Source organism: Vitis riparia, chromosome 13 (genome assembly GCF_004353265.1).
Source record: "Vitis riparia cultivar Riparia Gloire de Montpellier isolate 1030 chromosome 13, EGFV_Vit.rip_1.0, whole genome shotgun sequence".
Taxonomy (NCBI): Eukaryota; Viridiplantae; Streptophyta; class Magnoliopsida; order Vitales; family Vitaceae; genus Vitis; species Vitis riparia.
This window is the reverse complement of record NC_048443.1, coordinates 28,220,180-28,245,871: the sequence shown is the minus strand read 5'-3', so window position 1 is coordinate 28,245,871 and position 25,692 is coordinate 28,220,180. Positions and strand designations below refer to the sequence as shown.

The 25,692-nt window shown below is 33.9% G+C and overlaps 2 protein-coding genes across 4 annotated transcripts; one reads left to right on the top strand and one right to left on the bottom strand.

The window, feature by feature from the left end:
• The first annotated feature begins 305 nt into the window (after positions 1-305).
• LOC117929039 (biotin carboxyl carrier protein of acetyl-CoA carboxylase 2, chloroplastic) lies at positions 306-7,168 on the top strand. Its single transcript, XM_034849231.1, has 9 exons — positions 306-544; positions 2,415-2,624; positions 3,770-3,837; positions 4,317-4,370; positions 4,787-5,047; positions 5,136-5,198; positions 5,629-5,697; positions 5,792-5,837; positions 6,788-7,168. The coding sequence occupies exons 1-9, from the start codon at positions 511-513 to the stop codon at positions 6,847-6,849; spliced, it is 867 nt and encodes a 288-aa protein (XP_034705122.1). The 5' UTR covers positions 306-510; the 3' UTR covers positions 6,850-7,168.
• A 317-nt stretch (positions 7,169-7,485) lies between these two features.
• Positions 7,486-22,011, bottom strand: LOC117927862. Of its 3 annotated transcripts, XM_034847558.1 has the most exons (12): positions 21,981-22,011; positions 21,652-21,868; positions 19,945-20,117; positions 19,658-19,839; positions 18,479-19,528; positions 18,313-18,384; positions 15,504-15,828; positions 15,179-15,378; positions 14,742-14,818; positions 11,191-11,292; positions 7,975-8,161; positions 7,486-7,875 (listed from the first exon to the last, which is right to left on the bottom strand). In XM_034847558.1, the coding sequence occupies exons 3-12, from the start codon at positions 20,114-20,116 to the stop codon at positions 7,786-7,788; spliced, it is 2,457 nt and encodes an 818-aa protein (XP_034703449.1). In that variant the 5' UTR covers position 20,117; positions 21,652-21,868; positions 21,981-22,011; the 3' UTR covers positions 7,486-7,785. The 3 variants fall into 3 exon arrangements, with proteins under 3 accessions (XP_034703449.1, XP_034703447.1, XP_034703450.1); XM_034847556.1 differs by lacking the exon at positions 21,981-22,011 and having other exon boundaries at positions 21,652-21,951; XM_034847559.1 differs by lacking the exon at positions 21,981-22,011 and having other exon boundaries at positions 21,759-21,951.
• Positions 22,012-25,692: the final 3,681 nt, after the last annotated feature.

Below are 25,692 nucleotides of genomic sequence, written 5' to 3'. Positions count from 1 at the left end.
TTCTATAAATAACTTATAATGTTGCATCTCTTTCATACCCTTTACTTCTGCAAAAAAAAAACAAAATTATACTTTTTATATTATTTAGGAAAAAAATTTACTTTATATTAAAATTTAAAAATAAATGAATAAATAAAATGCCTACTACTACTACTAACAGTAATAACTCGTGCATCTACTTTTACTGAAAGCGCATTTACGTGGAAAATGTAACTTTTGACGGACAAGAAGCGAAAATAAGGTCTTAGGTAATTTTCAGAGAGGACACTTCATTACACACAGCGCACGTTAGCCAGGAGCAGTTGAAACTGAAACGGGCGGAGAAACTGATGAGAGAAGGCGGACATTTCGAAGGCGCCCTCCCAACTGTGCAAACCAAACTCACCCACATTTCTTCTCGATTTTGCCCCCTAACTTCTTCTCTATAAATACTCATCTCCACCTCGCTCCTTTTTTTCTTTCATCTCACTCTATTTCTTCTCTCCATTCTCTCACTCTCCTCCGTCGTCCATGGAGTCCGTCGCCGTTCTCCGATCTGTTCACTGTAAGTCTCTCTTCGATTGTTTCTATTATTTCGTGTTTCGGATCGAATGAGTTGTGTGATTTGTTTTGTTTGATTTCTGCTTTTGGCCTCCGTTTGGTAGCTGAGAAAATGAGGAAACCGGGAGGAGGAGAGTTTTTGAATCTCGTGTTGTTTGCAGAAGAGGAAAGATTTGTGCTACGTTTAGTAGCGGTTTAGGAATTTTGGCTTTTTTGAGCCTGTGTCCGTTGTTCCGGTTTCGCAGTTCGGATCGAATGTTTGTAGTCTCTGGTCTTGACTCCGCTTGATAGCTGAGAAAATGAGGAAAGAAAGGAAGAGAAGATTTTGGAATTTTGTGTTGCTTGCAAAGAGGAAAGTGTGGAACTAGGTTAATTTGAGTTGAGGCTTAGGAGCTGTAGTTTTTTTCTTTTTCCTACAATCCTCAGCATCCAAACGGAGTAGTAATGCTCTTTGTTTTTAGTCTGAAACTGGACGTTGAAAGGGAAATTAGGCTCGAGGTTGTTGGATCTATTGTGCTCCTGGGCTGTAAGAACCTTTTTACAATTTGTCAATTTGAGTGGATTAAGTTGAGGTGAGGTCTAGGAATTGTAATTTCTTTGTTGTTTCTAGTATATTTTTCTTACCAACCAGACACGAGATTAATGTTTTTTTGTTTCTTAGTTTATTTTGAAATTGGACTTTGGGAGAGAAATTAGGCTATAGGTTATTGGATCTACTATGATTTGATGTCTATTGTGCTTTTGAGGTACAGAAACTTACCAAATAGGGTACTAATGTTTTTCCATTTCTTACTTTGTAGTATGAAACTGGACTTTCGGAGAGGAATTAGGCTGGAGGTTGTTGGACCTATTGTGGTTTTATATCTATTATGCTTTTGAGATATAGAAACCTTTTGGAATTGGAAAACGAGCCTCAGTCTTTTTACATTAGTGTTTTCTCTTGAGCTCAGTGGATTTGATTGAAGAAAGATGCATAAGATTTCTGCTACTAGAAGCTGTATGCACTCCTAAGTTTGATGTATATATTTTTTTCTTGATAAATAAAGAAAATGTATTATAGATAAAAGAGGGTATACACGATATATACAAAGCAATCAAAAGACCCACAAAAGAAGTGCAAAGACACAAAAACCAGCAAACGTGCCCTACAAAGAGCTTAACCAATCCATAAATTCTAAGTTTGATGTATATATATTTAGGTTCAAGTCTAGTTACTTAGTGATTGGCTGTGACACTTTAGCTGCAATATCTAAAATCATTGTTCAATATGAGAAAATTTCACTGTCATTGCTAAAATTAAATAATAATAAATAAATACATAAATCCACTCAAGACCTTGCTTAAGGCACGAATCACCTGGAAATGAAGTTAACAAAATTTTCTGTTGTTATAAAAAAGTTCCCCACTCCTATTCCCCTTAGGCACCAATTGCCTGGAAATGAAGCCCTCACATGTAATATATCATATGTGTGGATTCACTTGCCTACTTTTTGATTTTATTGTCTGATGGAATTTTAGTGATATTGCTGAAGTGTGTCTCTGCCCTAAGACAAGTTCTTGGGTCTAATTTTCAGTAATATGAAATATTTTTGTGGGGGATGTGGACTCTTAATAAGTTCTCCTCAATTTAGCTGTTATTTGATATCTTTTCCATGTTACCATCTACATCTTATGGCCAGTTTCTGTTGTCATTTTAAAATATCTTCCTGATTATATCGGTCCATCTGTTAAAGGTGGTCTTTAGCTTGAAGGATCATTTGTGTGTCTTAGTATTTTGTGCGTATCTTTCTGTAATTTTAGTTTTGAGTTCCCCTATCAAGTTTTTGTTTATTTGATATGCAATTGGATTCTTATATGGTGTCACCAAATTCCAGATTCTGTAGGTGCTATTTCAAATGTTCGGTCATTTATTGAGAGACCTACCATGGTCCCCATGTATAATGCCACGTGGCCTACCTCAAATACATTGCATATCCAAGGCTTGACAGTTGGTGGAAAGCTCATTTCTTCTCCAATTAAGCAGAAAGGAACACTAATTTCATGTGTAAAGACACCTGAAACTGCAGGAACAGCTAAATGTGATGGTCAGTACATACCTCATTTAGAAAAGAGGTAGCATTTGGTCTTTTTGGTCTAGGAGTGATGTCAGGCCTTACAGAATCCCAGCACCCTCGCAAATTTCTTTTTGCTTGTTTAGAATATATTTAATGAAAAGTTACTGTATTATATCTGGTTTTGTTTTCATGTATGTCACTCATGCATGTGCTAGTTTTTCCAGCAGCAAGTTTAACACACATGCCTGAAACTTATGAACATCATCTGTTCCACAAAATAATAAATGGATACCAGTTTAACCTATGAATTAAAGTGATGAGCAGCAATCATGAGATCTAGGCCAAAAGATCACTTTCTTGCAGGTTTGTTTCAGTTGTCCTCAGTTCTTCAGGGGGAGGAGAAGTTGTCTCTGTGTGTGTGTTTTTCTTTTTCTTTTTCCACCCCCATTGTTTTTTTATCAAGGCAAACAAAAAAAAGAAAGATTTCTTTTCTTTGTTGAATGCCCTGTTTTACAGTTAAAATAGGTAGCTTATGGTGTACATACATCAGTGCACAAGCTCATCTAAATAAATCTAGGCACTGAATGTTACTGAAATGAAGTTGTCATATGATTTGAATAACTTCAAAAAGTCATTGGGCATTTTCACTTTTTATGGTATTAGGTAAATATCTGGCAGCATTCAGTTTTGTGCTTGTGCCACTAAGTGTTCGTTTGGATACACTTTCTGTTTTCTGTTTTTAAAATCAGGGTTTTATATCAAGCTACAGGAACTCTTAGAAACATTTTGAAAAAGTAATGGTTTTAAAAACTGTTTGAAAATTTTGAGATTAAAAAAAATAAATTTGCTACCTCAAATTTTAAACTTTCTGAAATTGATTTTTATAGACATAAGGTGAATCTATACTTTTTATACAAGATGTTTTACTTCTACATAGAAGTTTTCTGATTTTAAAAACAAAAAACAGGAAGTTTAACCTAACTATCAGTACTCCAGTTTTCTCTTCTTGTTTAAACATGGCACTGCACTATTCCATACCTACTCAATGATTTCATGAAAAAAGAAGTTTGAGGATTTTAGATATGCATATCTGCATAGTAGGTAAACATATGGTGACATTTCGTTGGGCATTGCACCCTAAAATGTGGTTACCATTATGGAGCAACTTTTTTCAGATGGCAATCCTCAAGGCTTACTGCAGAAGGATACTCTTCCAAGTGCAACTTTTCCTAATGGATTTGAGGTGAGTTTTTCTCTTAAAAATTTCCCTTGCTTCTTGCTATATTTGATCAAAAGTTCATGGGACAAATTTGTTGAACTAGCATTGATTGATGATTCCTATATAGAAACTACTCACAATATTATCCTATCTTCACCCATCCTTTCTCATTTTTCTGCATGATTTCTTTCTTATATTCTGGAAAAGCCCTACTGTCTTGATATCATGCATATGGGCATAAGGGCAGGTTTTGAGATCCAGTGTGTTAATTTCTTTTGTTTAAATCCACCTTGAGGGATGTTGTAGTCCTTCTCGATTTATACTTCTTTCTGTGGTTTACCTATTTTATATTGTGTTCATGATTGTTTTTTCTTGTTAAGTTATGCTTAAACTGATTATTCAATGGTTCTCATGCTCGTTGTTTCCTTTGCATTGAAATCTAGGTATTTGCATATACCTCTTTTATTTGAACTTGACTAGTGTGCTTATTATTTTCATATCAGGCTTTGATTTTGGAGGTCTGTGACGAGACAGATGTTGCTGAGCTGAAGCTAAAAGTAAACTCCTATATTCTGTTAAACATCCCTATTATACTTGGGTACCTTAGTCTTGTGGCTCAATGGTTTGGAAATGCCTTGGATTATGGAAAATGAATGTAAGAACTTCAGAAGAAGAATCAAAATGGTAGAGGAACTGAACATGTTACTCAGGAATTTTAAGCCTATCAAAGAAAGAAAATAAACCTTTACAGAAGGAATTTTGCATATTCAACACATGCCCCCATGTCAACTAGCATTTAGGTTTCCATGTTGATCAAATGACATGAGGATGCTTTCAATATTATTCCAGTAAATGATGGTGTTGTTTGTCCATAGATCACCGGCATAGGCACATTTTGGAGCCATGGTATGAGAATTGCTGTTTCATTCAGTTCATTTGTTTTTTTGACTGGTTGTCTGTTACATTTTTATAGGTTGGAGACTTTGAAATGCATCTGAGGCGAAATATAGGAGTCACAAACCCACCCATGCCTGTCATTGCACCTACAGCACCGCCAACTGTTTCAGCTAAACCCCCAGTTGAATCAGCTCCTGCTGCCCCACCATCATTACCACCAAAGCCCTCTCAAGAGAAAATCAGTCCATTTACAAAGAGCCTCTTAGAGAAACCTTCAAAGTTACGGGCCTTAGAAGCTTCTGGAGCTAATGCATATGTTTTGGTGTCTTCTCCAACAGTATGTGACATACCCGTGTAGTCAGGACCCTGCTGTGCTTTTGTTTGTTTGAAATAATTTTTATCGTATCCATAATCCTCTTTGACAGGTTGGTTCATTTCGAACCGGGAGGACACTGAAAGGAAAGAGGCAACCTCCTGTATGTAAAGAGGTATTCACAGCACCCTCATTTGTGTATTGACTTGCTAAAACTAATGTATCCTTAAGTTCTCAGATTTGTCAGTTAATGTGCCTATGTTCTATTCTCAAGTCATCTAAGCTTGCAAAATCCCCCCTCTTTAAGTATAAAAAGGAGGCTCATCTAAAATTAATAAATCATATATGGAATAAAAATCGCTAATTTTTTCCTTTCTTATTAATTAATTTATTTATTGGTATGTTTACTTGTCCCAACTTAAGGAAAATTTCCCAATTTTATGTTCATTTAGCTGTATGCCATTCATGTCCGTCTCAAGGATTCTTATAGCCCTATACCAACTATTTACATTGTTACTCCCTAATCTATTTACCAAAGTCAAGTGGGCATTGAATTTAAGTACCACCGAGTTATAATTTCAGCGGCCTTTCTCAATCTGAAACAGGGTGATGTGATTAAAGAAGGACAAGTGATAGGCTATTTGGATCAATTTGGCTCTGAACTTCCTGTAAAGGTGACCCTTTTCATTTCAGGTTATTAATTTCTGGTTCTTGCTTAATGAAAGATTTTTTCATGACCTTTTATTCTCGATGCTTGTTGAGCAACAGTCAGACACAGCTGGAGAAGTTTTGAAGGTCATCTTCAATGATGGAGGTATGATGTCTACCAATTTTCCAGCATCTTACCCTTTTTAGTATCTTGATGTCTCAAGTCTATATATACGGAGCCCTGGAGAGTTTAGTGATTTCACCCATAGGGGAATAGATGATATTTCAAGATAATTGTACATATTGCTAGATAATTACAACATAAAACTTTTATATCCCAGGATATTTCCTAAATTGATGGGTGCCTTCTCTCCTACTTCCCCTGATGGTATCCATTTCCAGTACTGCAGTAGATATATGAATCCGCACCATTTCAAGTGCTTATAAGTTTCGACACCCGATTGGAAAATACACTACTCATTTTATTGTCATCAGGGCCACACATTGTTCGAAGGACCAAAAAACATTTTAAGTCCAATCACCTTTCTTTTCACATGGTTTCCCCGTCAGTTGCAGTTTGGCTATCCAATTTATGTTCGGTTTATCTCTTTGAAGCACCACTCTCTGGATGGTCTCCAATCACCTTCCTAATGGTTAGTACCAGGATGAGTTAGGTCTATTTTATTGCCAGATGAGTTTTCATTTTTAAGTAAAACTCTCTGGTTACTACTTACTACTGGTTATTTCCCACGGCTATCATACATCTTCATTTGTCATGGAATGTAGACCTGTTGAATCCCATTGAGCCATTGTCTTTTGTGCATGGTGTACTTCAGACATGGAAGGAAGGCAGTACTTGAAAGGGCTCTGGTTGGAGAAGTGTTGTCCTACCCAGAAAATAATTAGTTTTTGTGCACATATTTTGTCATACACATAAACTCTCAACCTATTGCACTACCAAGGTGATGCCATCGATTTCTAGCAACCCAAGAATAATAAAATCATATATTCACTCCTTGGCCTTGGTTTTTGCTTTCTCTTAGTTCATGGGCTTTATGTCCACCTGCCTGCAAATACCCTCTGCTTACTGTTTTATTTCAACTGCGTGGTTTGCAGAAGCTGTTGGTTATGGAGACCCCCTTGTCGCTGTCCTGCCATCATTTCATGGTATTGAGTGAGCCTCATCTCCCCTTTGCATTAGTTCTTGCGGTAATCATTGTTTGAGAGGCTTAGATTTGTAGTTTGCCTTTTGACGGTTGGTTTTTTCTTTCCAACTCGTTTTTCTTGCTTTTACAAGTTAGGGGACACAGCTGTCTACTTTGATGTATTTGTTGTTGCTAAATTGAACTACAATTTGGGAAAAGGTTTTATCTTTTGTATCAAGATAATACAATTTCAGAAAAGATGTTGGCCCCATTTTGGATTGTACCATACAGAGGAGGATGTTCCAAAATGGCTACAAAAAGGGTCTTCAATTTATGGCTAAACTAAAAGTCATTACTGTGTTGTTCCAAACTATTGTTAAAATTTCGATATAAAATAGAGGTAAAATCTGGTGTGCAGGCCTATGTCAAGGACAAGTGCATTGATGCAAAAGCCTTGGGATTATATCCTAATACTAGTTTCTTAATTCAAATGTCCAATTTCAATCCTTTTTTAACTGTTAAAACTATATAAACTATTTAATCTTATTTAATTATAACTTTTATTTATTCATAATAAAGATTTGAAAGATGGTTTATCATATTAGTGAGATTCTTATCATTTATGCATCTAAATTTTATTTGCTAAAATTAAAACTTATAAGGTGCGGCTGACTCCTGAAAATAAACCTTTGTTCCCTTTGTGGTGATTATGTATCACATCCCACAAAGTGGCAAAATATAAAATAGTATGCAACTTCACTAAATGCAATGGAGTTGATCCGTATATCTTAATCTTAACCATTCTAAATTATCCACTACAAAGTTGGCTGTATTTCTTATAGAAGTGTTCTATAATACCTGGATTCGTGGGAGATTCAACTAACATTAACAGAAACCCTGATAGGATAAATATGAGTATGAAGGCATTAACATAAACATTAAGGATGCACCCTGCTCTCCTTGACCTCATCATAAAACAGTGGCGGAGAAGAAGCATCGTTTCCCAACAGCTTTCAGGCTTGTAACCAGCCAACCATGACCCTCCTTGTAACATTCCACCTGTCATTATGTCAGAAAGTTGAATAAAAACAGATGCAATCTCTCCCACTAGGCAATTGAACTTTTTTTTTTTTTCTTTTTAAATGTAGATGTAATTACTGTGTCCAAAATATCCTCATTGTCTTTCAGGCCCCCAATCACGTATATTGATTCTCCAAGGACGACAGCTCCAGAATATCCCCTAGGATCATTCATTGATTCACCGGTCATCCATGAACCAATGCGAGGATCAAAAACCTCTACAGTTGGAACCATATTAGTTCCATCATAGCCACCCAAAGCATACCTGCAACAAATTTTCCATTATGAAAGACCTATGTTGGACATCACAAGAAATGCGCACACAGTTCCTTGGCCAGTTGGCGGGGAAGGCATAGCAAAACTATTGGCCAATTAGTATAACAAGGAGACACATTTCAGGTACCGACAACCTATGGATTGTTGGAAATGAAATGATGAAGTGATGAAAATGTATCTGAATCACACGCTTCCTATGGTATGGAACTTCAGGGTATGCTCTTAGTGTTACCTTAAATATCTTCTGCATTTGAAAAAAAAATTCATACAATATTCTCCTAAAATGATCTTTTTATTTTGGTACAATAAAAAATAAATATTTTTGGTTATGGAGGCTCTCAGTTGTTTCTCGTCAAAGGCAGTGCAGAAGGGCTTTACCAGTGGGTTCAAGGTTTGGGGTAGGGGAGAGGGAGGAAAGGAGGTGGACGTTTCCCATCCCCTTTGTTCTATGAGGCTAGCGAGAATCAATTGAGGCATCTCAGAAATATTTAGCCTAAAAATCAATTTCGAGAAGAGTGGATTGGCCTCTCTTCTGCCTATTTAGTTCTACCTATGGTAACACCTCACAAGCATGGTGCATTTTGGGAGTCTGTAAAGGAGTACTTTTAATAGGGGAATAATCAATGCTTTTCTTAAGGGGAAGATTGACTCTTTCAAATCTTCTGATATACTTCATGTCCATATTTGTCATTCTAAATAAAGTGAGAGTCAATCGGAAATGACGCAAAACGATTTACTATGGGGGGATCATCACACCTAAAGGAGAAGAAGTTTCATATGGTGAATTGGATGACAAAATGCTTGGATAAGAAGATTGGATGTGTGGGCATCAGAAAGCTTTCAACCCCTAAACACAGCCTTGCTTCGTAAGAGGTTGTGGTGATTTGCTAACAAAAGGGGCAGTGTGTGGAGGAAGGTCATAAAAGGAAAGTTTGGAAAGGAAAAAAGAGGTCGTGGTACTCAAGAGATGAAGGGGAGGCACAGTGTGGGATTATGAAAAGCTATTAGAGGGGAGCAGGTTGAGTTAGGGTTCAATCTTGGAACCAAGATTTTGTTTGGGAATGGCAGGAGAACTAAGTTTTGGTTGGATGAGCAGATCAGGGAGAGTTTCTTGAAAGAACCATTTCCTTTCTTTATAGTCTTGCTCCTTCCAAATTTGCAAGAGTGGCATGTCTTTGGCTAATTCAGAAAGATCAGATCAATAGAGCCTCTCTTCTAGAAGGTCTTTTTGAGAGTGGGAGCTAAAGGAGATGTATATGTTTATAAAGATTATTCATTCTTTGAATTTGATTAGGAAAATAAAGGATTACCTTTTGTAGAGGGAAGGGGAGAAGAGATTTCCAAGTGAAGTCTTTCTACAATTCATTGTACTTGAGAGATCTTACTCTTTCCCTTACACCCCTTTGAGGGCCTGTTTCTTTTCTTAGGGCACAGCACACGGGAAAAGATTTTAACTATCAACCAAATAATAAGGAAGCAATGGTCTTTGGTGACTAGATATAGTATTTTAAAAACTAAATATTTAAAAAATAATACTAAATCAGAAAACCATATGTTAATTCATAGTGAAAAGGCCCAATTACCATGGTACTTGTTATTTCCCATAGGTTCTTCTAGAATTGATTAAAATCTCATTTTGGGTTGGAAAATTTGGGGTAAGACTGAGAGGTCGAGGAAGGTTTGGAGTATGATTCCTCTTCACCTTATATTCCTTTTTTTAAAGAAAATATATTAACAGCATCCAAGTGGGGGTGCACCAAGGTATACATGATGTATATAATAGGTGCCAAAAGGCGAAACAAAATAAGAGACAACAAAGGACAAGCTTACTTTCCTTACTTGGAGCTAAGAGAATCAACAAAGTCGTATCATAGTTGATGAAAGATCAAGAATATAAACTCTAACCCATTCCAAATAAGTACTCATGATAACGGATTTGATTGCTTGATCTAGTCGTTCAATATCTTTGAAAGATCTCCTATTTCTTTCCTTCCATAGAGTCCAAACACACACAAGGGGTGATCCTCTAAGCCTTTTTCTGTTTTTATCCCTACAAAAGATTCATGCCCAATTGAGGAGGGTTCTTCTGGCTGTAGAATGCAACACAAAACCACTCCAAATAGTGAAAAAATCAGCTACCATAGAATACTTGTCTTAGGTAAATGAAAGAGGATACAATCAACCAATTCTTCATTTTTCTTTGCACGTAAAATATTATTTTGACATTATTCATCCTCTCCTTTTGAGTTGATGAATCGTCAAAATCCTTCCCCACTCAGCTCCCCAAGCAAAGAAACCCACCTTCATAGACATCCAAGGTTCCAAACTATACTTGCGGGAAAGGTCTCCCTTCTGGCCTGGGCAAAGGAGGATTCCACCTACTTCCTGCTCCCCCACACATCTGCTAGCCATGGATCCTTAGAGGTTTTTATAGAGAATAACATTGGCAAAGACTTCTAATGACAGATTTTCACACCATTTATCTTCCAAATTTAACCGTCCTCCAATTGCCAACTATAAGGCAAGATCCGGTCTTAAAAAATCCTCCCATCCGATTCTAATGATTTTCCACACCATCCATCTTTACACTTTGTGCATAATGTAAGAGCATAATATTCAGGTGTTCTATAAGGTGGAGGTATTTGACAAGAGATTGAAAGGGACTTTCATCAAATCCTTTTTAAAATGCTCTAGAGTGCCATTAGGAATGATTGATTGCTCTACTAGATTTCATAATGACCCAAACAAAAGATAATTGTTTTTTATGCAGTTTACTACTTTCATCCTCATTGCGGTTCCCCACATATACTTCCTATGGTGTTTGTCAATGTATCTTTATTCACCCATCAAACAAAATTAATAAATATTGTTACCTTTAAATGCTGAAAATTCCCACCAGAATTTGGAAATATTTAGCTCACTTAGCATATATCATCCAAAAGCACAACTTACTCTTGATCCAATGGTGCAACCAAACTTAATGCCATCAACAAGCAAAACAGAAAGAGATCAACTTACAATTTTTCATTCAGTGCAGCCAAGGAATGACACCCTCTTCTCGTGCTCATATTCTCTAGTCTAGTCCACGAACGTTCACGAGGATCAAATCTTTCAACCGATCTGCAATGATGGTAAAGAAATGTTTTGATCAAACACTCAAATTCATCTAGAATGTATTAAGCATCTTCACCAAAAATTCAAAAGGGTGTTTAGCTCTGATTATGTTTTAACTCAATATCACAAATCCTTTTTGCTTAATCATAAAGTTTAAGTTTCTACTACATTTAAAGGATGTTTAGTAAAACAACTCAATAACTTAAGTCATTAAACATATTAACCATGCATTGGTAAATAATGTAATATTGCAATTGAAGTTACAAATGACATGTCTTTTTTTTCTTTTACTTAAATCTAAAAACAAGTTGCTTTCGGCTATGTGTTTTTTAACTTACCACTTTTTCTAAGATAATTTTGTCTTAATGGAATTATTTTTATCCAAATGAAAAAAGTCACTTTTTCTCTTTTCCTCTCTTTTTTCTCTTTTCAATTTTTAACCTCTACAATATTCAAATGCAATTTTCCACTTAAAATTAAACTAAATTCACTTTGAACATTTTTTACCATTTTCCCTTTTATCTCTCGAGCCAATTTATATCTAAGATTTATTTTATTTTATTTTATTTTATTTTTATGAATCCCTCAAGAATGAAAACAACAACATAATAATTTTAATTAATTTTTAAAAATAAAATTTAAGATTTGATGTTTTTTCCCAAATTGAAAAATAAAAAATTAATAAATGAATTTCAACATCTGAACACACACTTCAATAGCAAATTCATAGATCCAAAGATAAACCACATTAAAAATCAATGAGTAATCAATGAAACTTAACTAGAAAATTTATAAAATTTTCTTTAACAATCAAGCATAATTAGAAACTCTAATTACTACTCAATTACCAAATTTCCTAACTAATTACATAATTAAACATATAAACTTCTATTATTGTAATTATTTTTTATATTTTTAGAATATTTGTAAATATGCTAAGGTTAGGTATGGATACACTTTTTATTTTTTATTTTTAAAAATAAAAAGTCCTATATAAAATATAAGAAGTCTTATACAAAATGCAAAAATTTACCTTGTGTTCTTAAATATTTTGTTCAAAATTTTAAAAATTTGAAGTAGAAAGTTTTTACTTCTTTAAATTTTAAAAAGTGTTTTCAAGAATATTTTTTCCAAAATTTTAAAAATTTGAAGTATAAATTTTTTACTTCTTTAAATTTTAAAAAGTGTTTTCAAGTACACAAAATATGTACCTACTTTTTGAATAAAAATTTATATATTTTGTGTAATTTTCTATTTTTAAATATGAAAAATAGGAAATGAACCCAAACATCAACTAAATTATTTGTTTTTTAATTATTAGTTTTTAAATATCTTATCTTGATTATATAAAATAACATCGCAATAAGTTTGGGGTTTGGGGTTTTGAGATATTTGGAAATAAGTTAAATAACTATTTTATCTCCAAATTTAAGTTTTCAAATATCTATTATTTAAAATAAAAGTGAAGGCTAATTACTAAGTTTAAAATGTTTTTAGCTCCAATCAAAAAAAAAAAAAGTTTAAAATGTTTTTAGCATTTGAACACAATGAGACTTAACAATCAATAGCATGTGAACATTGACAAAAATAAATAAATTAACACTTAATAACATTTACATATTAAGGAAAAAGAACAAATTATGCAGTTAATGACATTCAACTTAATTCCAATTCAAGTCTATTAAGATTTCAAACAAAAACACAAACATTTTTTTTAAATCCCAAATATCTTTTACCCTATTTGGTCGTATTCTCAAAGCAAACAAATTTATTATCTAATAGTAATGAGGATAAATATAACAATTTAAAAATTAAAAAAAAAAAAACTTAATTTTGTTTTACTAAACAACCTTATTACTTAAAGTAAGAGCTAAAACTAAGTTTTTCCTTTTTTATAAGCAAACAAGAAAATTTATTAGAAGTGCCTCAAAGAAGGTGCACCAAAAGTACACACTAAGTATACAAATTGCACCTAAAGAGGCTAATTTAGGAAAGGGAAATCAGAAAATGAAAAACAAACTCTCTCCTTACTTGAAGCTTAGCCAATTCATAAAGTTTATTATGGACATTGTTTGGTCCTTTATGTACGTCACAACCCATTTGGAAAAAAAAAAAAAAAAAGATGTAAAATAATATTTGATCACTTAGTCCAAAACAAGCATAAGGGAGCCCTCCAAGCTTTCTTCCACTTCTTCCCACGAGTCATGCCAACACAAAGGCTTCCTCCAACCATAAAGTGTCATCAAAACGCTCCAAGTAGAGAGTAAATCATTTGCCACAACATTTTCCATTAGCATAGTGAAAAAGCAAACAATCAGGTGATTCTTCATCATCTTTGCACAAGTAGCACGTATTCAACAAATTCCAACTCTCCTCTTGAGCTAATCTAACATCAGAATTCTTCCTCATGTTGCTTCCCAAGTAAAGAAGCCTACCTTTGGTGGAACCAAGGATTCCACATTATGATAGCAAGGAAAGGCTCTCTACCTCCCCTAGCTAAGGAGGTGTAACGGATCTAACTGAGAACTTGTTGCATTTAGATTCCTTCCAGCTTCATTTATCCTCTTCAACCTTCTAATCAACAAAGAATATAGTTTCCTTCAAAATATCCCCACTTCCTCAATTTCCTAATCATTGAACTATCTTGAGAAGTGGGAACTCCATCTACCTCCCTTCCCAACCAGCTCGCATACCTCTACTACCCAATCGTCTTTGACGGTTACTATAGAGAATAACATCAGAAAGGACTATTCCAAGGACAAGACATTATGCCATCTATCTTTCTAAAATTTTACCCTCCTAACATTCTCAACTACGGAACAATACTTGCTTTATATAACCTTTTCCAATTTTTTTCCATAACCCAACCTATAACCATCTCACACTCCACGAACACCATCCCCTTTCCTCTTCTCCAAACTTCCTACATATAACTTGTTTCCATAAGGACTCTATTCTTTCACAAAACTCCAACTTCATTTGCTAAGCAAAACCTTGTTTAAAGTAAAAAGATTACGACTACGAAGACCTTCATCATTTTCTTCCACATAGGCAATGGACCAATTAACCAAGTGAGGTCCTTTCTCTAGATCCCGAACACCCCGAAGGAAGTCTCTTTGGATCTGCTCTAGCCTAAAACTTACCCTTCACAAAATAACAAACAAAGACATAAGAGTAAATTTTCAAGTTATCTCAACAAGCATAGTTTAAGTTCGTTAAGCAACAAGCATAATTTAAGTTGTTAAGCAACAAACATAATTTAAATCTTTAAGCAACAAGCATAGTTTAAGCCAACAACAAGCATAATATAACTTAAAGTTATCTCAAATCATTACGCATTAAGCATTCAATTTTACCAAACACTCTCTAAATAGAATTGTAAATGAGTTATGTCAATTGATGGATACACAACCAAACAATAAAATAAGACACAAATGACTAAATTGATATCTTACTTCAAGTAATCTTCTCCATCATATCCACCAACAGCATAGAGCATGCCATTCAATTCAGTTGCAGCAAGACCAAACCTCTGAAGAAACAAAGAAGTAAAATTAAACAAAACCAAGTCCTAATAGTTTCTCTTCAAAGAAAATAAAATATCTAAGAACGACCCTAAAATTAACTCCTTAGAAAACATATTATTTCAAACTACTAAGATCACCTTAGCTTTGGTTATGGTCCTTTTTGGAAAAAACATTTTAACAATCTAAGCATTTTCATTTGAAAACTCTAAAACCATTGTCTTACAACATGCATTTTAGTACTTAAAACAAATCTATCCATTATTCATCTTTTTATCTTTCACAATGTCATTGTTTACTAGCAATCCAAGTCTAGCATGTTCAATTAACACCTAGCATATGTTACCCAAAGACTGATTGAGAGGTACCTTTTGTTGCATGGATGGAGCGGAGATCCACCTTCCAGTTTCTGGATCCAAGACTTCAACCTCTGAAAAACATTCCACTCCATTTCCACCACCAATTGCAAAGATCTTGTCATTTAAAGAAACTCCTGCTAAGCTTCCTTTTCTTTGAGTTAGCGAAGGACGACTAACCCATTGATCAGTCATTGGATTATATGATTCAACTTCAAATAAGTAGAATTATAGCATTAGTGCCTTGTGGAAAAAAGGAAATAAGTTGCAAAAAGAAATTATTATAATAATAAAAAACAAGAACTTTTTAAAAAAAAAAAGACATTACAACCAATACCTATGTTGTACCATGAATTACCATCCACACCACCAAAAATATAAAGTTCACCATCCAACTTTGCTGCTGAGGCATATGATCGAACAAAGGTCATTGGTCTAAGAGATTTCATCAAGTCCAAAGCAGGTGAATAGGAATCTAAGTCAGATAACCACGAGAAACCATCAAATCCTCCCACTATAAGTATTGAATCATCAAGGCTTGATTGAGGTTCATTAAGCAACTCGGGTTCTAGTGCCTCAACAACACCAATTGAAGAAATTGACCCTGATTCCAACCTCTTGCATCGGGTTTCTAATTTTTGAATCTCTCTTTTTGATTCAGCCTGATTTGAAAATTTAAATAAGTCTTCATTCAAGAAGGATAAGAGGAAGCACAATAAAAGCCATACAAATTTCACAATAGGATATATAAGAACATAATCTATTGCTACTCTATAGTAATTACTTAACACTCCAAGCAAGAGGATCTTGGAGAACAATAACATGGGGAAAAACATTAAAATGCCATAACAAAAATCTCAGATACAATTTCAATGCTTAGCTGTTCTAACTCAGTAGAAAAGGAATATATTGACATAATGTGTCAAGAACTACAAGCACAATCTATTCCCAAGTGACTCAACAAGATTTCCTTCAATAGATGTCATTCTAAAGCCTCAATGAAATCCAACAATTTCCCATTCTCAAGCTAAACAATATCGTTGCGATGAACAATTTTGTCCCTTTAGATATGTAGCCAAAAAATCAAACAATTAATACATGGATATTACATGAGAAATAAGAGCATTCTTATCCATTGTCATAGAAATAGACAACAGTGGGACATGTTATTGGCTATGTTTGGATTGCAATTGGTACTTTCAGTACAAAAATCTCATGCTGCATGGAAGATTCAGGAATTGGAAGTTGACAGAGGAAGTATGGAAAATGTCTCTCCTTTGCTTGTTTTGGGGCATTTGAAGGGAGCGTAATGTCCAGATTTTCAAGGAAGAATTTTCAAATCAAAAAATTGAGGGAGATCTTTATTAAAACATTGTTGGAGTGGCCACAATTCTCTTTGACAATGGATAATTATATTTGTAGAATTTCATAGGTAGTCTAGAATGTGAATAGTAGGTTTGCTTTTCAACTAAGTGTTGAGTTTTCACTTCCAAAGGAGAGCCACTTTGCCACTAGAGTTGTTGGGATTGCTATATTACCTCCTTACTACCATCATTTAGCTTAAAGCTTGAACATGTACAACTGCAATTGGTGGATGAAGAAGAAGAATTGCCAGACATTGACATTGATAGATAGGATAATGGAGCAATTAGATACTATGATGACTTTGTAGATGATCCCACTAACAATAGTGATGGTAATGTAGAAGAATGAAGAATAATTTGATGGAGATTGACATAGGAGAGAGAGTTTGAAATATATATATATATATATATATAAGAATTAAATTAGAAAATATCACAAAAAAAAAATGAATTTTCTTATTTCAATTTTATGGTTTTCTTAGGTTATGTTTGGTTCCCTAAAGTTTTGACAGAAAATGTGAAAGAAAAAAAAAAGAGGAAAAAAAAAGTGAAGAAAAACAAAAATAGATTGAAAGTCAATAAATCATTTTTATATCGTACTTCAAAATCATTTCATTTATCTAACTCTTCTATAAAAAGATTAAATAATTTTAAAATATATAACTTTCTTACTAATTTTAATTATATTTGACTTTCTTTCATGTTTTTCATTGTAAAACCAAATATAAGAAAATCATTTTCCTTAATATTTTTCTTCTTTTCTTAGTACTTTCTAAGAACCAAGCATAGCCTTAGTGCTTCATTTTTATGTGATTTTATTAGTATTTTTTCAGATTTTTTTTTTTTAACTTAAGATTTGTGCCTTGTTCCACCTCAAAGCTTACACCACCCTTCATTTCAGTAAAATTTCTCGAGATCCATTATAGCCTTTTAAAACACTAACTATGACAAAAATAAATAAATAAATAATGACTAAATAGGACAATGGAAGCACGCTACCCTTGTTTTTCTTTTTTGTGAATAAACCCTAGGGTTGTCAACTAAGAAATACTGAACCAAAAAAGAAAAAACATAATTAATGGAATTCAACCCAAAAGAGATAATAATGCTAAGAATTCCATGAAAGTAACGGTAGCATGTTTGATTGAATACTTTATGTATAAAGGAAAATTGAAGTGCCTAAATCGTTTTGATAAAAATAAAAAATAAAATAAAATAAAAAAGACCAATAATTATGAGAAGAATACAAAGAAACTATAAAATATTATGGGAAGAATACAAGAAACTACAAAACAATAGCAGTATCGTTGCATATGAATAGCAGAAAATACATATGATATGATAGTCACACCAAGCATATCCCACTCCAAGAGTAGCAGAATACAATTTAACCTGAAATAACTCAAACAAAGCCCTCAAAATTACGATAAATTTAATGCAATATTACCATGACAATAGAGGGATCATCAGAATTGTGATGAAGTTAGGCTTTAGCAATTCCATGAACCATGTCAGATATGGTGAGCAATAAAAATAAAAATAAAGAATAAAAATAAAAATAAAATAAAAAATGAAACTTTTGAACTTGGAACTAACAAACTAGCAGAATGTATCACCATATGAAGTGTTTACCACCATAGAGTTGTAACAAAACCAACAAGCAGCTACATGGGAGATTAAGCAACTTCAAAGACCAATCAAACAGAGAAGAAATGCAGTTCAACACTACAGCGCAGTAACTTTGTTGAAAAGAGATCATATGATATCATGAGAGGGTAATACCAGCTCCTGCTCCAGAGAACTGACTTTTTGAATTAATTGAGAAACCTTCATCCGTTCCATCTCTTGCATTAACTTTGAAAACCACATTAAACATGTTACAATGGTGGAAGAGATAATTAGATCAAAATAAATGCAAAGGAAAGACAAAGGATACAGGATTGATTACCTTAGCTACAGCAGACTGAAGATCAGATGACTTCATTTCTGAAACTGTAGAAGAGTAGGAAGATTCACAATTTGGTTTCAGGTCTACTTCAGGAATTTCCATTCCATCCTCAACTGTAACATTTTCAATAGGCTGGCTTTCTTCAGCCAAACAAACAACAGATGATGATCCCAACTCATTATTGTAGACATCTAAATGAGGAAGATTCATCTCTGAAACTGGTCCCATCTCAAAATATTCCCCTTCCTCATTATTGTACACATGTAAAGAGGGAAGATTCGTCTCTGAAACTGCTCCTGTCTCAAAATATTTACCTTCCTCATTATTGTAAACATCTAAACAAGGAAGATTCACCTCTGAAACTGGCCCCTTCTCAAAATATTCACCTTCCTTTCTTGCATTATCGCATTTTTCCACCTCCTCATTTGTGGGAGCTCCCCAAAACAGCCCCTCTTCACCCAAATGATCAGCAACACCTGAAGGCTCCCATTCCATATCCAACTGATCTGGATGAGTAAAATACATTTCTGGAACTGGTTTTTCTTCATCTCTCTTAATTGTCTCAGAAGTAAGTGACATTTTGAATAAAGAACTCCATTTTTTCTCTGGGAGGGAAGTGCTTATGTTTCTCTCAAGAGAAGAGTGAGAAGGCCAATAATTTGGCTTTGAATGAATAACATCCTGCGAATGTTTTTCTGCTGCTTCCTCTTCAGTTGTGCCATCTGGAAACTGGTTTTCTCCACCTAAACCATGTTCATTCCAAGATGAGCCCCATTCAACATTTGACGCACCTAAACGATTACAATCCACCTCTTCATCATGACTTGTACCAAGAGTGGTACCAGTTGGTAAAGCTTTAAGTGTAGTGTTCCATTTCACTGTTTTCTGTGACAGGGAAGGAGAAGATGAAAATAGGGATACCAACTTGCTGGTCTGAGCACGGTCTAGTTCAAACCAAAAAAGCCTATGCTCGTAGTAGTTTTTAGATATTATTGGCTTAAATTGTTCTTCAAGCAAAGGCTGGCACTGCATCCGAATTTGGATCCGAACCTAAGAATACATACAGTGATATTAGTAAGTGGATTCCATTTCCAACCTAAACACCGTGAACCCTAATCTAACCACAAACCTCAAAGCTACCGAAGAATGATGATGGAATGAAATAACCACAGGCACTACCTGTGCAGGATACGGCGTCAACTCTGAACCATCAGGAGTCCATCCATATGGATTTATATTCATCTGTCCTGGGCTACCAGCCTCAAAGATACCATGAAGCTTTCTATCACTATAGTTGAACAGGAATAGTGTCAAGCCAGGATTGATGTTCCTCACATAGGAGAAATGCGCAGCTGGTAAACCTGTTCAAGAATGCAAAAATGTCCGTAACTCTTTGGATGTGCAAACTTAAACATCGGATATAGTAGAAGTTTTTCTTGCATGGAAATAGGAGATAGCCAACTAACCAAACAACTGCTTGGAATGACATTCGTCGATTGTATTGTGCTTGCATCCAAAGATGACTCCTCCTAAATCACTCTTCCCTAGATTTCTAGCAGTTACACTGCAATTCACTGTCCAGGAGGGAAGAGGTTTTTCCTTCTGCCTTGAAGCCTTTGCTTTCCTCCCTCCACCCATTCTGTTGTTTCAGAGAAATGCATGAACAAGTAAAGCTCTGAATCATAAAATACCATAGTTCTAATAAAGCTAAAGCTAAAGCTAAGAAGGAAACATGTTAACACTGAACCAAACAATCACAAAAAAACTACTCCCTGTAAGCAGTTCTTCAAAAATCTGTGATCATAACAACTAAGGATTACAACTAAACAATATTTAGAAATTAAAACCAAATAAATATCAATCACATTAGGAGCGATATAAGTAAATGGATAACATAATACACACATAGAAATTTCAAAAGCTAACAAAAGCCATATTTAGTACAAATTGAAAGGCACATAATTACCAAGACAATTTTGAATCTCTAACATAACATATATACAAAGCCACTAAATTATTAGGGATAATAAAAAGACTAATTACAAATTTTATTGATATTAATTAACTATTACAGTCAACAAGATTGAAATCCCGGTTTATGTTGCAAATTTTGAATCAGAAACCTTCCATCTCCATACTCTGTAGATAGAAAAAAACTTCAGAGAAATGTTCACAATAAAGAAAATATTCCAGGTACATAGAGACTTCTTTTCCAAAAGCTTTAACAAGAAATTTTCAATAGCTTCCATCCAGATAAATGCAGAACAGAACAAAAAAAATTCCAGATAAATGCAGTACAGAACAAAATAATTTTCAGACTTATCCAAAAAAAAAGGCAAAAGGCATTTTCAGAGACTTCTTTTCCAAAAGCTCCCCAAATAACTGACAAGAAATTCAATAGCTTCCAGATAAATGCAGTACAGGACAAAATAATTTTTCAAACTTATCAAAAAAAAAAAACAAAAAGGCATTTTCAGAAACTATTTTCCACTGAACTTTGGGGACTAGCACAAGAAAATGACAATGAATTAGAGCATGTGAGCAAAATACTCTAAAAGAATTCACAATTTTCCCTGCATTCTCATTTTAGAATGACCAGTGGAAAAATCCAAATTCAAACATTTTTTGGTTCTTTAAAGTTGCATTTGATAAAAGGAACAAAAAAACATAGAATTTTATTTCTGTTAGCGCTATGTAGATCACAATCCCGGAAAATCATCGAAACCTTAGGAATAGCCCAAACAGAGAAAGAGAGAGATTTATTTTGGTAAAAGAACAAAACAGTAGTTGAATAAACTAATGATCACAGAGTACATGTATATCCTCGCAAAACACCTCCGTTTGGCTACCAAGAGAAATGAGGAAAATGAGATCTCAAATTCCATAACTGGCAAAAACAGATTAAGACTAAGAGTCGAGCATGTCTTGAGTACGGCAGTCCTCGTCTTATCAGACCGTCAACAAAAAATCAAACTACTTAAGCCTACATTTTCCTTACTTTTCCTCAACATTTTTCTCAGCAACCAAACAAAGAGGAAGACAAAAATACCAAAATAAATACAAAATGGCTTACATGGTTCATATAACACAATCACCGAACAAAAAAATCCCTCAAAAACATCAACGGGCACTTCCTACAAAGAATAAACCCTATACAACCAAGAGTACATCACCTTTGAATCCGAGCCTCCGATAAACCAGGATGATCCGAAATTTCAAAACAAAGGCAAGTAAAACAAGAAATGAGGAAAAAATGGACGTTGCTTTCTCACTCAGAGACCTGAGATCGTCCAATCCGCGATCTCCTTCGTGCGACGAAACGTTTCAGAGCGTTCCACAGTTGGTGAAGCTTAGGGACTCCAAGAGTAATATATAGACCAGACGAAAGCTCTGGAGAAGGACAAGAAAATGCCCTGTCAGGTTGCCGGTAGGCTCTGAAAATGAAGAAGAGATCAAAAGGCAAACCGAGAGAGAGAGAGAGCGAGAGTCTAGAGAACTGCACCATATATAGACCTTGAGCGATAGCAAGAGCGACTCAAGAAGCGCGATACGTGCCCATGATTACATTCTAATTTGCTTAATTTGCCTCACATCAGTCGTATGTGAAATGTGTACGGCGAAAGACTTTTTTCCACGTGTCGACTCATGAGGCTGTTTTGCCGGTCCCTCTTCTTGCTGGTCGTTCAATATGTTAATGATTTTCCCATGCGGAACTAATGTTTTAAGTAAATTTTTAATTAATATTTATATTTAGAAAACAAACCACCCGTATTTTCGTTGCAATTTTTGATAGTTTGGAACTTTTAGTCTATTTTAAAAAGAGACAAAATTATTAAGCATCCGTTTCGTACATTTTGTGTTTTTAAAATCTAATAAAGTAAATTAGTAAATATATTTTCTGTTAAAAATTAAAAAAAAAATTATACTTCAATTTTTGTATTTATTATTGATTTTAAAGCTGAAAAATATAAAATATATATAAACAAGGCTTTATTTAAAAATAAATTTTTTACATTATTAAATAATTTAAATTTAAATTAATTTAGTAAAAATGATGAAAATAATTGTATTTCTAATTTATATTTTTAAAATTGGAATATATATATATATATATATATATATTGTTTTGAACTTCCTGCCATGCTTCTGGCTTTTTTTCCCTCTCGGCGTAACTTTCCATTAAATGTTGCCATGGTGGAGTTGAAAATAAGTCCGGGGTGATGGTGACGTGTTTGTTCTTTTCCTAAAAAAGAATAGGTTTTGTTTTGTGAAGAGTTTACTTTTTCTATATTTAGCGAAAAGTGTGAATAAGAGGATGTCTCCATCAAACTGCTATGTATGTATTTTCCAAAAGGCCAATTAATATCTTTTTAAGCTAAGCATTTTGTATACCAAAGAGACGATTAAGATTTTCCTATATTTAGTAAAAATGTGAATAAGAGGATGTCTCACTCAATACTTAATAAGCCTGCAATGTATGTATTTTCAAATTTGCCGATTAATGCGGGTTTGTTTCAAGTATTTATTGAATGAATATTTTATTTGTGATATATTTTAATATTTATATAGCATTAGATGTTTGATATTTAAGGATGATAGTTCTCTTCATGTATACACTCTACCTTTAATAAGACCGATTTAAAATTTAAATAAATGGTAAGGTGTGAATTTGAGATTTTCTTTTTTTTTAAATCTAAGACTAGTTCGGGATGGGTTTGGATATTACTTTGTCTCATCCCGTTATAATATTTTAATATTTTATAAAATATATATGTTTTTTAATGTAATTAAAAAATATAATTTTAAATTTAAAAAAAAAATGGATTAGGGTTGAAATGAGGACAACTCATCCGATACTATCTCATTGTCATCCCTATAATGATATTTATAAATCAAAATTCATCATTAAAAAATCTACAACGATGATAGTATTATTGAAATGACCATTGAGAACTTGAATATAAGATAATGAGAACTATTCGAGTTTGAGGTTTTAGCACAAAATTTGTCTTCTTGAAGACACAAGTCTCGGATATCTTCTAAAGACAAATCTCGCGTATACACAAATACAAAATAAAAAATAATTTTGCTTACAATCAAATATGAAATCGGTGTATAAAAAATATGAGAATAATTTTATAATAAAAAATAATTTTCTATTATTGATTCTCCATTAGAAACACTACATGTGGCATAATAAAACTCTATATGAGTAAGAGAATATGTACCATAAGTTTTTCAAAGACACAACAACCATGACATGCAAAAAAGTACGAAATTTGTATGGATTGATGAACTTATGAGGACCTTGGTGCGAACTCAAGTTGTTAGGAGGAATATAAATTTAATAATTGATTTCATACTTTAATTGTAAAATTTGAAATATAAAATTATTAAAAATTAAAATTTATATAAAGCCAATAATAATTTCCAACTTGCATCCATAATTTTTACTATTTTCCTTCTATTTTTTCGTAAATTTCAAAATCTAACCACTTGTTCACGTTAGATTATACTAGTGAATAAATAGTTTTGCCTATAAATCATTTAGTATGCTTTTCTAGGTCGAATAAAATTTTATTTTATTGAAAGAATGTATAACTTAAAAAAAAAAAATTAAGCTAAACCTTTGGGATTCTTTGATATTTTATGGGTTTATATATGTATATATATATATATAAATTAATAATGTGAGAGAATGTTTGAAATGTGAAAATTTTGAGGGATTAAAACAAAAAAAAATGCAAAAAATTATGGATAAGATAATTTTAAAAACTTATTAGATTATTGCCAACTCTACCAAATATTTTAACCAAATTAATAAATAAATCTTAAACTTAATAATTTATTTATTGATTTTGGCATTTAAAGTGATTAAGGGTGTGTTTGGTAGTAATTTTAGAAAACATTTATAATCTTTTTAACATTTAGAATAATAAAAAACTACAAGTGTTAAAATGATTAAAATAATTTATAAAATTACTATCAAATATGTAACGACTCACTCTTAATCGTGTAGATATTGTTCACTTTAAACTCAAATGTGGTATTTATCTGTTTGACCCCGTAATCCCATAGGACACAACGAAGACATTTGTGTCTGTATGGGAGGTGTTTGTGACATCCCACATCGGATTGAGGGGGAAAGCTCCTGACACTATATAAGTATGGACTTCTCTCAACACTGTAAACGTGTTTTAAAGCCGTGAGGGCCCCTCTGGAGTTAAAGCAGACAATATCTATGCAGTTGGGAGCAGGTCGTTACAAATGGTATTAGAGTCGATCCTCGATCCCAGTGTGGGGGTTTGTTTGGCCCCGTAAGGGGTGTTCATTTATTTGGCCTCGCAATCTTGTGGGACACAACGAATATGTTGTGTCTGCATGGGGGGAAAGTTCACGGCGCTATATAAGTATGGACTTCTCTTAATCTTGTAGACGCATTATAAAGTCATGAGAGTCCCATTGGACCCAAAGCGGATAATATCTACACAGTTAGGAGCGGGCATATTATCCGCTTTGGGCCCGAAGAGGTCTTTACAACTTTAAAACACGTTTACAGGGTTAAGAGAAGTTCATATTTATATAGCGTCAGAAACTTTCCCCCTATTCAATGTGGGATGTCACAAACACCCCCTATGCATACACAGTGTCCTCATTGTGTCCCATGGGATTACGGGGTCAAATAGACAAACACAATCTACGAGACCAAACAAACCTCCACACCGAGGTCGAGGATTGGCTCTGATACCATTTGTAACGACCCACTCCTAACCGTGTAGATATTGTCCATTTTGAACCCAAATGAGGTTTTTGTCTATTTGATCTCATAATCCCATGGGACACAACGAGGACGTTGTGTCTGCATGAGGGGTATTTGTGACATCCCACATCGAATACGATGGAAAAGTTCATAGTGTTGTATAAGTATGGACTTCTCTTAACCCTATAAACGACTTTTAAAGTTGTGATGACACTTTTGGGCCTAAAGCGAACAATATCTATACGGTTGGGAGCGGATCATTACAAATGGTTTTAGAGTCGATCCTCAACCTAGGTGTGAGGGTTTGTTTGGTCCCATAAGGGATGTTTTGTTTGTTCGACCCACAATCTCATATGACACAACGAGGATGTTGTGTCTGCATAGGGGGTGTTTGTGACATCTCACATTGGATAAGGAGGAAAGTTCATGACACTATATAACTATAGACTTTTCT

Excerpts from the sequence above, each read along its gene's own strand:
- LOC117929039 (XM_034849231.1), top strand. The coding sequence starts at position 511 with ATGGAGTCCGTCGCCGTTCTCCGATCTGTTCACT. Across the intron at positions 2,625-3,769 it reads AGGAACAGCTAAATGTGATG|ATGGCAATCCTCAAGGCTTA; the intron begins GTCAGTACATAC and ends AACTTTTTTCAG. Across the intron at positions 4,371-4,786 it reads TTGCTGAGCTGAAGCTAAAA|GTTGGAGACTTTGAAATGCA; the intron begins GTAAACTCCTAT and ends ACATTTTTATAG.
- LOC117927862 (XM_034847558.1), bottom strand. The coding sequence starts at position 20,116 with ATGGGTGGAGGGAGGAAAGCAAAGGCTTCAAGGCAGAAGGAAAAACCT. Across the intron at positions 14,819-15,178 it reads CTCCATCCATGCAACAAAAG|AGGTTTGGTCTTGCTGCAAC; the intron begins GTACCTCTCAAT and ends TTGTTTCTTCAG. Across the intron at positions 8,162-11,190 it reads GCTGCACTGAATGAAAAATT|GTATGCTTTGGGTGGCTATG; the intron begins GTAAGTTGATCT and ends AATTTGTTGCAG.